The sequence below is a fragment of the Cryptotermes secundus genome, unplaced genomic scaffold (assembly GCF_002891405.2).
Source record: "Cryptotermes secundus unplaced genomic scaffold, Csec_1.0 scaffold55, whole genome shotgun sequence".
NCBI classification, from domain to species: Eukaryota; Metazoa; Arthropoda; class Insecta; order Blattodea; family Kalotermitidae; genus Cryptotermes; species Cryptotermes secundus.
In genome coordinates, this window is record NW_019740654.1 from 245724 (window position 1) to 259167 (window position 13444).

General features: G+C 36.3%; 1 protein-coding gene across 6 annotated transcripts in view; it reads right to left on the bottom strand.

Moving 5' to 3' along the window:
- LOC111872345 (gastrula zinc finger protein XlCGF57.1) overlaps positions 1-13444 on the bottom strand; it is a 151316-nt gene that overhangs the window by 41069 nt on the left and 96803 nt on the right. Inside the window, exon 6 of one of the 6 annotated variants that reach the window (XM_033754645.1) lies at positions 1117-3396. The exons of 4 other annotated variants lie outside the window; for them this stretch is intronic. In XM_033754645.1, coding sequence (XP_033610536.1) covers positions 1974-3396 — 1423 coding nt within the window. In that variant the 3' untranslated portion in view covers positions 1117-1973. Of the gene's footprint in view, positions 1-1116; positions 3397-5605; positions 9047-13444 lie in introns of those variants that run through there. One more of the 6 variants, XM_023866124.2, reaches the window with a different exon arrangement.

Below are 13444 nucleotides of genomic sequence, written 5' to 3' on the forward strand. Positions count from 1 at the left end.
GCAGTATTTTCATATGAAATTTCATGAAAATTGATCAAGCAGTCTCTATAATTCTGTTGGAGAGATATACAGCTTATTAATATGGTTTTGAAGTAGGAACATGCATATAAGATCTAAAAGTTTGTGATGATGGTATATTGCTACAACTATTATGTTTCTGGACATTATCCACCGTCTTGTCTATATTTTAAAAAACTGTCCTGTTTCTTTTTTAAAACACAACGTATTGGAGACTGGATTCTGTCCCCATCCTCAGGTAAAACCTATTCAATTGGGTCCAATAGATAGATAGTCCCTATCTCCAGATAGGTTTAAGGAGATAGGGGCTAGCTCTATCTATTGGACCCTACTGAGTAGGTTTTACCCGAGGTCGGGGACAGATCCATTCTCCGAAACATGTTTTAAAAAAGAAACAGGACGGTTTTTTAAAAAATAGATAAGACGATGGATAATGTCCAGAAACATAATACTTGTATGAACATGCATGCCTTCAGAACACAAAAGCATTCATAAACATTCTTTACATAAAGGAAATAGATGTGGAATGCTGTATGCAGAGATGCTTCTACTTGTATATCTACAACCTAATATCAGCCATGATCTTGACCAACAAATGCGCAGGTAGAGGAAATCCAGATGGCATTTTTCCTCAACTCCTATTTAATACTACTAACATGTCATCTGTGAAAAACCATGAAAAGGGAACAACATTACTGTCACTTAATGCAGGAATACAGGATGCTTTTCTTGGAGAAAAGCATGCATAAAAATCTTATCAAATGTGGTATCCTTCAGATATGGTTACACAGTCAGTATAAACTTTACTAATCCCTCAGTGATGATAAGTCATAAACATTCTGTACTGTATTGCATGCTTTATTAGACAAAATTCTGGAACTTAATGGCAAGTGTATTTTCATATATAAGGCTTTACATGTACAATTTGAGGTATAATAAACCATCTAACAGTCTGTGATGATGGTATATTAATACAACTATTGTGTGCCTGGACATTATCCATCATCTTGTTCATATTTAAAACACGTTTTGAAGACTGGATTGTCTCCATCTTCAGGTTGAGCCTACTCAGTTGGGCCCAATAGACAGAGCTAGTCTGTCTCTGGAGATATGGACTAGATCTATCGATTGGGGCCAAATGGGTGGATTTCACCTGAAGACAGAGACAAGCCAGTCTTTGAAACATTGTGTTTTAAATAAAAATAGGAAGGTGTTTTAAATAAATACAGGGCAATGGATAATGTCCAGAAATACAGTATTTGTATAATAAACCATGCTGATACAATTTTATAGCATATAATATTTGCAAAGACACCACAGGCATGTACATTTTCATACTTATAAAACCATGAATAATTCTATCTTCTGGGATATAACACTGTGTAGTCTGCTAAAATTCAACTGACATTTTAGAGGAACATGTTGCCTCCATCTTCAGGGTCAAAGAATAAGCTGAGCAAAATACCAGTGGGAAAGTATCTGGCAAGCAGAGCCATGCTTCCTGAATTAGTCGCGCCACACACTGAGTCGCTGTTACTGACAAAGAGTGACATGTTTAAAGTAGTAGTGCCTAGGCCACTGTATTTAACGGGGGTGTCACAATCCTCATATCTATCATCAGTTAAGCTGCTTTGCCAGTTTCCAAATACTACTGTTTATAGAATTATAAAAAAGAAGAGTTCTACATTAACACAACCTATCACTACTGACCAAAGTTAAACATTGGTCCAAAACAGATGATTCCATTTGCATAAAAATTATTGACAAAAAACACTCAAATTCCATCACTGTTTCAAGAAAATACTGTTCATTAAATTCATAAATATAATTTACTGAACACCAGAACTTCATATACATGCCATAATGTAATACAGAAATGCAAGATTCTAAAAACCACAAATTTCAGGGAAGAATTAACTACTGTCACATTTTAACTAAACATATTTCCCAACTAGCTACTGCTTCCTTGATGGAACAGAATTGTGAATCTTCAGTCTATGCTTCTTCATGTCAGTCAACTGGGCAAATCCACGCCCACAGACATCACAGATGTGGGGCTTTTCTCCTGTGTGTGTGCGAATATGTACAACAAGTGTTTCCCGACGTCTAAATGCTTTGTTACAGTGAGGGCAGGGGTATGGTCTAGAATCCGTGTGGGATGCAGTGTGATTGACAAGACTAGTTCGCTGAGTGAAAGCACGGTTACAGATTTTGCAGATGTAAGGTTTTTCACCTGTGTGTATGCGAAGGTGGACATCAAGATAATGTTTGGTAGCAAAACTTTTACTGCATACATCACATAAGAAAATTCCCTTTTCAACACACTTCCTGCCTTCATGCACTACTCTGCGATGAATATACAAACTGCTCCGTGATGTGTATCTATTTCCACATTCTTCACAATGGAATGGACGCTCTCCAGTGTGTGTCCTCATATGAATGGACACTTTCTTCCTTGTAGTAAACTCCTTCTTGCACACTTCACAAGGGAAACTCAATGATTCTTTTTCTTTTCCTGGTCCTAAAGAAAATATCCCGTGTACTTCCTGTTCATGAGAGAGAAGATTTCTGTGCCTCTTGTATGATGATCTACAGATTTTGCAAACATAAGGACGAACTTCAGAATGACTTTCTTGGTGCATTTTCAACATATATTTTGATTCAAACCGTTTGCCACATGCTTCACACACAAAATTTTTCTCACCATGCTTCAACATATGTTTCTTAAGGTATTTATTAAACTGAAATTCCTTACCGCAGACATCACAGATTTGTTTCTTATCAGTGACCTGTTTAATGGGAGAGTCCTGGTGTACTCTTTTCTCATGGCTTCTCAGCTTGCTTGAAGTATTAAAGGTCTTTCCACATGTGTGGCAGAGATGGGTAATTTCTTCATCCTTTCCACATACACTTACATTGTGAACTGTTTTGTGGGACAGCAAACTGCTTTTCGAGGGAAATACATCTTTACATATTTTACATCTAAACTCAATAAAATCTGAATGTTCAGTTTTCATATGCTGTTTATAATATGGCAGTGAGATAAATTCTTTGCCACAATACTGACACTGTGAAAGTTGTTTCTTTGAATGTCTTGTCCTTCTGTCATCTATGAATTCAGTGGCAGGATACAGCTGTGTGTTAAAAATTTCAGTGGGATCACTTTTCAGAACAACAGTATTAAATGATACTGATTTATTCTGCACTGTTTGCATACCAAACACTTCATATGCTGAAAGAGCATCACATGATTCTTGCTCCTTGAAATCCACTTGAGCTTCTATACAATGTCCAGCTTCACCACTGGAGATTAAATATGACGAGTCTTCTTTAGTTTGTTGAAACCTTTTTATTTGATTCTTTGTAGAGTCTTCAAACCTGGAAAATAAATTGTGCCTAGTGATTACTGTTGGCAAACATTTAAATTTGTAGTATTGGCATTAATGTTCAGACTTAAAAGAAATACAGAAAAATTAATTTTATGATAATCAAAAACACCTGGATGATGAGAGAAATACCTATTCAATATCATACTTGTTGCAGTAAAACATTCCCTCTTCAGTTTTAGTAATAAACATCAGCCTCGACACAGTAGTTTTTCTATATCATTCGTTAATAAAATATCAAAAATCGAAGGGTGGGAACAGACTACAAAACGGTAAACAGGAACAAATGGAAATATTCCCAAATTAAGTGTACATACACGGTAGTACGAACCACAGTGTGAAGAAATGTTAAAAGAACGTTTTTACTACTCACCATTACTCTCTCCTACTAACACTTACGGGCACTTGGGAAGATTGGTAAAATCCTAACTCTTCATAATTAAATCTGGGTTGCCATTAGCACTTCAGCATTTTTTTTATCTTTTAAGAAATTTTAATGGGCAACAAAATTAAACAGATTACATAACACTTAACATTCCTTATCAGTTTCTGCACTGCAGCCACAATATCTTGATTTAAATGAAGTGTGTTAATCAGATCTTTAGGCTGAAGGTAAGGTGAATTTCTTCAGTCCTTCCAGTGTTTCTAGGTAAAAACTAAGAATGAACTATGACTAATTCTTACCCAAGATCTGAGGTTCTCCTGATGGTGAACATTGATATCACAATCTTCTGGGATGTGATGCAGTGGAGTATTGCAAATAGGTATCAACATTTGGGAAGAACTTCCTGCCTCCATCTTTTGGGTAGACAAGGAGACCAGAGGTTCCTCCAAAATACTGGTATCCATCTATCAAAGTACAGGGCGTCACACCCCAGAAGATAATTATTTTATTTCAAAGCCATTTCTTTCCCAATTAGAGAGACTGTTGTCCCTTTAAGTTCTGCAGAAAGTGTGCATGGCACAGAATTCAATCAATAAATCAATCAATCAGATGATGATGAATCTTGGTAAGTTACATATGCTTTGCATGTAACATTTTTGTTTGAACACAGAACAAAAAGAAGAGAGTACAAAAGAATCAGATTTGGGACATCAGATATTAAACATTTTGGTNGGGGGGGGGGGTGTCAACCGATTCGCGAAAATCCATGATTACAGACACAACATTTATTTGTGATCTAATGAGTAAATATCCTCTTCCTACATCTACAGCTAAATTTATATCTTGACCCCCTATACCAAAACGTTTTAGAACACCATCTCCAGTGCCTTCTGCTGCCAGTTTACTGACATTCAGTACTTTTAGCTTTTTTCTACACTGTCAAGCCACCTGAGTTTTGGTCTACCTCAAGCTCTTCTATCTTCCAGTTTACAAAAGGTTAATATTTCTGCAGGTTCACTGCCATCCATTCTGGCTAAGTTTCTGGTCCATCTCAGTCAACTTTCCAAGTTCATTATTGCACTGCCTTCTCTGCTGGATGCTTTCTCTTTTTAAATGTAATTACAAATAATTCACTCTTCTTCACTAATTTATGCCTATGAAAAGTACGACACATGAAAAACTACAAAAGAACTCCTGCTATCTACATAGAAAAAGAGATGATCAGAAAGGAACAGGACCAAATTCATTTCCCTATTCTTCTAATACAGTTTACAAGTTTAGTTCATGTGTCTATTATGCTCCTGTTTACTCATATGGCCCAAAGACTATAGCTGTGCTTTACATTTCAATCATGCATTATTCGCAAGTAGAACAATGATACATAATAATATATTGAGTGCATTTAAACAACAAAGGCACAGTAATGTTTGCAAAAAAGAGTTTATTTGAGGACTGTCCATCTTGAAGTTGTGGGCTAGATTGTGATAAAATATCTCAGCACTGAAGTTAAGCAACTATACACTGACTTCAGTCATCCACAGTACATATCACAATCTGACAACAGCCATATCAATGGAATGCAAAGATGATAATTATGGGTCCAAATATCTGTTTACCATGGTTAAACATACAGTTGATCAAGGTGTTACCCATGATGACAGGCTACAAGAATGTGATAGCTGAGTGGACATGATAATGCATCCATACATTGCTGCTCTTGGATTTTCCAGGGAACAAGAAACTGGATGGCAAGATCAGGATCCATTTTGGCAAAATAAAGCACAATACAGAAGTACCATCAGGTTATTGAATTTCATTAATATCTCATATACATAAACATTTTTTCTTTTTTCAAATTCTCCCATTTCCACTGAATAACAAGGAAGGTTCCTTAGGCCTCTCAAAATGAAATCTGGTTGATGTTTTAAGGATGATTTTCTAATATATGTAATTCACATACTTGTTGTATACATGAAGATATTACACAATGATAAAAGGTATTTAATTTTTAAAATATTCTGCTTTTTATCTTGAAAGCATTATTCAGGTTTTACAGAAGCCTGAAAATTCTTGAGTAGCCTGTTCCATTCTTAGAAGCAAGAGGATTAAACTACTCAAAAACTTAAAAGGCAGGAATAAAGAAAATTGCTTATTTTTAGTACTAAGATTTACATTAGATGTTTTATATATATATATACACACACACTCTCTGTTTTATTACCATATACCATACACACTGCTAATAAGGCATGTTTGTAACATATTACCACATATAATTCACATAAGTAGCAATGATTCAACTGCTATCTTCATAATTCATGCTGTCTTCCACTTTCCTAAACAGATATCTTAATGATAGCTGGACACTTCTCAAAGATCTGTCACTACAGAAAACTTCTGGAATGTAAAATGGTGATAAGAGTTCTCCCAAGAGACAACCTTGCACAGCTCCCATACTGAAGACATCAATGATGGATCTCCTATGGATTTACACTAAGATCTGTTTTCATGCAAAATAATCAAGAAGTGTATGTAATATTCATATCTGTACCTAAGTAAGAGTGCAGACAGATGGATAAACATGTAATTCATCTGAAGATGAAACATGTATTCCTTCAGAACACAAAGAACATGAAATATATGTTGCTCTGCATATGCAAAGAAAATGAAGTTGAATTCCCTTGGCAGAGGTTGCTTCCATTCCATTCATTTTTTCTTCCAGAGAAGCACGATGTAAAATCTTACCAACTGCTGTAGGAGCTGAAGTCTTCATGATGGTGAATATGAGGATATCGTCTTCTGGGATGACATTGTGTACCTTTGTGGACAGGTACCCATCTACCGAACTATATGGCACCAAATTTCAGAAAACCATAATCTTCCTACCAACAACTACTTGGCCCCTTTGCTTAATTGCTTAAGTACCATGCCACGAAGATGGATAAGGGAGTGGAGGTATAGCTCACTATTATTAGCTTCACCACTAGATGGAGACGAGTAGTCAAATAACTGTTAAAATCATTTCGGCTTTATAGTAACAGAATCACTATAAACTTCGTAATCTATTTATAACACTCACATAGCTGAAAAATGTATTACATAAAAATGTTGAGTAAAATGGGAAGCATATTTTGTATTATGTACATGGAGACTTGGAGGTAAAATAAATGGTGTTTCTAAAATATGTGTGTGTGTGTTTGGGTGCGGGTGCACCTATGTGTGTGATTTTAGAGCACAGACTCCTTGAACAAGTATCCACATTTATATTCATGACTTTAGCTGTGTTGCACATCCTATTATCACTGGGAGAGGCATTTCAAGGAGTAGCAAGTAAGTCATGGTATTCAATGGCAATGTCACACACATATGATGTGGCACTTCTTAAAAAACTTCATGGGCTAAGCTGGTTTGTGAATTTCCAAATACAAATTGTTTACAGAACCATTAAACCACCTGCTTCTTCACCCACTCCAGGTAGCCTGCTATAAGAAAGTAATGTAGGAAAAGTGATCAAATTTTTATTGACATTCCTTTTGTATAAATTCCTAAGAGGTACTTTAATGATCTCCAAATGTCATGTGAAGCCTACACAATTTACTAAACCAAAGAGCATCACAATATCACTTACAGATAGAAGCATGAACAATTTCAAGAAACATTCATGGTCTGTGTACAAGTATGCTTCCATCAACAGTGACTTGTAACAGGAGAACATAGGCATGTGTATGGGTGTGAACTGGTTAAAGGAACACATATAACATTATGCAACATACAAAGGCAAGCTTTTAAAGTTCTAGAGTACGAGAAAGAATTCTAGCTGCTGCCAAGTCTTAAACAAACACACTGCCCAACCAGTTACTGTCCCTGTGATTGAAGAGAGTTGTGAATCTTCAGTCTGTGTTTCTTCATGTCAGTCAACTTGGCAAATCCACGCCCACAGACATCACAAATGTATGGCTTTTCCCCTGTGTGCATGCGAATATGGACAATAAGTGTCTCCCGACGTCTAAATGCTTTGTTACAGTGAGGGCAGGGGTACGGCCTAGAATCTGTGTGGGATGCAGTGTGATTGACAAGGCTAGTTCGCTGAGTGAAAGCACGGTTACACATTTGGCAGACATAAGGTTTTTCACCTGTGTGTATGCGAAGGTGGACATTAAGGGACTGTTTGGTTGCAAAGCGTTTTCTACACAAATTGCATAAGAAAATCCCCTTTTCAACACACTTTCTGCCTTCATGCACTACTCTGCGATGAATAAACAAGCTGCTCCGTGATGTGTATCTCTTTCCACATTGTTTGCAATGAAATGGACGTTCTCCAGTGTGCGTCCTCATATGAATGGACACCCTCTTCTGTGTAGTAAACTCCTTCTTGCACACTTCACAAGGAAAACTCAAAGATTCTTTTTCTTTTCCTGGCCCTAAAGAAAATATCCCATGTACTTCCTGTTCATGAGAGAGAAGATTTCTGTGTCTCTTGTATGATGATTTGCAGATTTTGCAAACATAAGGACGAACTTCGGAATGACTTTCCTGATGCATCTTCAACATGTATTTTGTTTCAAACTGTTTGCCACATGCTTCACACACAAAATTTTTCTCACCATGTTTCAACAAATGTTTCTTTAGATACTTGTTGAATTGAAATTCCTTACCACAGGTTCCACAAATTTGTTTCTTATCACTGATCTGTTTAATAGGGGACTCCTGGTGTACCCTCTTCTCATGGCTTCTCAACTTGCTTAAAGTATTAAAAGTTCTTCCACATGTGTGGCAGAGATGGGTAATGTCTTCATCCTTTCTACAAACACTTAGACTATGAAATGTGTTGTGTGACAGCAGTTTGTTTTCTGAGGGAAATACTCCTTTATACATTTCACACTGAAATTCTTTAAAAATTACATGATTAGTTTGCAGATGCTGATTATAAGATAAAAGAGAGATAAATTTCTTTTTACAGTACTGGCACTGCAAAAGTTGCTTCTTTGAATTCCTTGCCTTTAAATTCGCATCAGGATAACACTGTGTGTTGAAAGCATCATCTTCTAATATATCACCATCAAATGACTCGGATTTATTATGCAAGATTTGTATACCAAATACTTCATATGCTGACAGAGCATCACATGATCTTTGCTCACTGATATCTGCTTGTGACTTTACACGATGCCCATCTTCAGCACCAGAGATAACACATGAAGAGTCTTCTTTAGTTTGTTGAAATATGTGTATTTGATTCTTTGTAGAGTCTTCAAACCTGGAAAATAAATTGTGCCTAGTGATTACTGCTGGAAAAGTTGCATTTCTGTAGTGTAGTGATTTATGTTTGGGACTAAAATGAATACTATGTATGATGTCAACCTCCCAGAAAGTTGGGAGAAAACTATTGCAATACCGTAACATAAAGAGGGTATGTAAAAAAATCTGGAAAATTATAGATGGATAAGTTTATTAAATACTGGCTACAAGATCTATGCCATTATTAAAGCAGAAATTGTCATAATACTAATTTACAAGACATTAGTTCAACCAACATTATCTTACAGTAGTGAACTGAGGACAGTAGGGAGAACTGACAAGAGAAGATTGACATCAGCAACAATGGGTTTTGTGAGGACTGCGGGATAAACCCTTCTGTATCATACAAGAAATTAATATATATAAGAGAACTAAGAATTATACTAATAACATAATCTATAAAATAATATAGAACAAAATGGAAGGTACATATTAACAGGATGAGCTCTTGACAGGCCTTCCTCAACTAAAAGAAAAATTTAAATATTAACCAAAATGAATTGTTTGTAAAAATTCTGAAAATGGTTTTATAATGTCCATAAGAGGTGTCAACAGGGCTAAAACTGGAGAGGATGATGATGATAACTAAAAGAAACAGGCACAGAAATACTTAGGTTTGGGGCTCAAAGACCACTGGATGAAAAGAGAAACAATAATGCAAGACAGCAGCAATACTGCTACACTTGCTGTCAATGGCCAAGTAGGTAAATGCCATCTCGTCAATATCAGTAATGCACTTTAGTCTCTGCACAATAGTATTTGTACAATATTAATTAGCAAACAAACAAAAGACAGGGGAGACAGATTAACTGGATATATGAATGTGAACAAGAGGAATTATGGTACCTAACATAATAAAGACACATGTGTGTTGAAAGAAAGCATAGATTCCTTCACACTGAATCAGTTTAAAATATAAACACAACATTTCTGAGTGATATATCATTCCTTTATTAACACTTTGCGGACCAGTGACTTAATTATTTAAATCACCCTGGGGACCGGCATTTTTAAACATACTACCCTAACTTGTGCACTGTTCACTTTAAAAATTAATATAAGATCTCCAAATTAATTTTTTGAACTAAAATTTTTGGAGAACACTTACCAATGCTCCTAGAAGTGCTTGAGGGTGTGATATTTCTGGAAACTTTCCCCTGTGTGAAGTGGCAGTACACAGAACTTGCAAATGTAGACATACTCCTTTTTTTGTGAACTGTGCAAACACGGCATTGCCTAGAAGTATTCATCCCCTTGGAATGTTCACTCTTCACAATTTTCTCGAGGGTATTTTTCCGCATATCACTCAAGAGTCGCCCTGGGAGATCCACATGAGGCTTTCATGGGGTGGGAGTAGATGGGCCCGGTCATACTAAGTCTTTGTGTGACCCTGGTTCTGCTGCCACCATCTGGACTGTAGCCCAGGCCTTTGCCACATTCATCAGAAATGCTTTGTATTTCAATTTTGAATCAGGGTTTAGATTTTTTAGATTTTTTGCTGTCCCCACAATGTTATTACCCACATTATCGTCGGAGCTACTGTCACTTTTACTGTCTGTGGCCACAAGTCTTTGTTGTCCCCTGTCACTGTCGCTGTTTGAATGACAATTAATCCATTACTACGTGTCTCACAAGGCAGGTCAGCTAGGTCATCGGAGGAGAATTTGTCCTTGATCCATTCTTCTCACTAGCTACTGGCTGATACACACAGCTTGAAGAAGGCAAAGCACTTTCCTTCATAGTCGGTTAAGTAAACAGCGAGGTCAAGTTACTGCCTGCTAACTAAACATTCCAGAGTCTTATCACGCATCTGCAGATGGTTGCGTGCAATGTAGGTGGCGCCAGAGCGATGTATAGTGTGTTGCAACTTATCGTCTTCTAAAAGCCTGTTAACACGCGAACGGTCCACCATGTTTAAAAGCAAAAAACCTTTTAAAGGGTGCGCGGTCCGCAAAGTGTTAACATTTCTGAAATAATGGAAGGTTGGTACAATCAGACAGGGTTTAATCAAGTATGAATTATGCTCAGGTACCAATGGTGACTATATGCACTTCCGTCTGCCTAACATCATTAACTCCATGTACATTCTGGAGCTGAAGTATACTTGACTTCTGTCCCCAGTCCATCAAAATGTGATGGAATTGTGTGTCTTCCCATCAGGTTTATGTCCAATGAACTTATGGATGTTGCAATGTAGGAAAAATGTACTTTTGACAATTGAATTTTTGGATGGGGCAAAGTTTATTACTTCAATTACATTATCATTACTATTTTCATGTAAACTCTCATTCCCAGCTGCTGGTCCGAAAATATATTCTTTACCTATTTTGGCAATGAAATTGTCTAATAAAATGTATTCATAATATTACAGTACATAATCCTTCTACATGTATAACAAGTTTTCATTGTGAGTGAAAGCCGTGAAGTTACACAATTCTCAGTTACCACAGCAATGAACAGTTGAGTGTTAGTTCACATATTGAATGAATGGAAGTTTGAAGTAGGTCACAAATGAGTGAACAGTCATTTGTATCAGTGTGTCATGTCTAGTCTGTGAGTACTAGTAATACTTTGATATGGATACGTGAAATGTAGTTAGTAATCATCATGTAATATGACTTAGTTTAGGAAGATTTGGAAGGTTTCTTCCTTTTTCAAAATAAGCAATAGAAAATGCCCATACAGATCTATTCAGTAAAATCATATCGAGAGCACTGATCTGAAACCAACATAACAAAAGTGGACATCTGACACTCTATGTAGGTAATATGATAGCAATAAACCTACATGGCTGCTTGAATTCATATTTCCATGAAGAGTGTAAGATATGTCTGAGTAAACTTTATCTGAATATGCCTCCTATACATTTCAAGCATACTTAGCAACAACATAATAATATCATCTTTGGTATTTATGTATGCCTGATGCCATAGATGGAGACTCTAATAAAAGTATATAAACAGGAATATATTGGATATGATATTAAATACTGTGGAAACCGCGTAGGATTTGAGGTTCTTACAGCAGTGGTCACAAAGAGTTCTATCTTCTGGGATATAACGCAGCTGATGTTCAGCGGACTGCATGGCGTTATAATTACAGAAGACATAACTCTTCACTCTGGAAACTATCTTCAACTTTACAGAACAGGGACTACACTAACTTTAATTTGTCTGCCAAGACTGCTTTGAAATAGCAGGTCATTCTCTAACAAATCACTTTAAAATGTTTAAAAATATGTTTCTTGGGAACAGCATTAAATGAGATTCATGATTAAGCCAGGAGAGAAATAAATTCTGGAACTGTTGGTTATTATTAAGTCCAAAAACTTTCTAAAATGATGAATTCCAGAACATACAAAACAATATATTTCCTGCAGCGAATATCATCTCTCCCACTCAGGGGAGAACATAAATTATAATTGCCTGACAACGAAGTGCTTACAAAACTATTTGGACCTAAGAAGGTTGAAATACATGACAAATTTATGATATTACATAAGTTTATCTAATATCATCAGAAAGGAAGAAGTTAGGAGTTATGGTGGTGCAGGCATGTATATAGGATGGGGAGAATTTGGTGGGGAAATCTCTTGGACTATGATGACTAAGCATGTGGAGACATAACATTAAGATTAATTTTATGGAAGTGGATTTGATGACTGGAGGGTGGGGGGTGAGTGTCACCAGCTCAGAATCATGTCCAATGCTGAGTAATGTAGAACCTTCAGGTTGCCTTACTAAGAATTCTATTTTGTTAGAGTGCAGTTACTTACAATTTTAATTTGCTGAGATGGGAATGCTCACTTAAATTATCAAAAAAATTCAAGCATATTTAAACTGCACAGCTGAAATGAAGAAGCACTTGTGCTAAAATCTTCTCAGGCTATCAACCATGTTAATGTTGAGTAAAAAACCAACATTTCAGAGATCTCCTGTTTCCACCAGCATGAAGAGTCCATTTATTCACCATGAAAGCTTCAAATCTTAGAGGAAGCACTTATCCAATCTATGCACGAAGAACTTCAGTACCAGAGACTGTGTAAAAGTGTGGACATTCTTAGGGAGTAGTTCAAGTAAATACATTTGTATCAACCTCTCACTGCCTACAGAGGACACACTGGCACTGAATCAAAAAATCAGTGTAGTTCAAGTAAATACATTTGTATCAACCTCTCACTGCCTACAGAGGACACACTGGCACTGAATCAAAAAATCAGTGTAATATGTTTCTTGTTCTGGTAAGTGTTCATTCATTTCTTAATTTCCCAATTTTATGTGAAGTCTTTCCTTTAACAAGGACCTTCCTTTCACATAAAATAACAGGATGACACAAATAAATGTGGTTTATTTTTGCA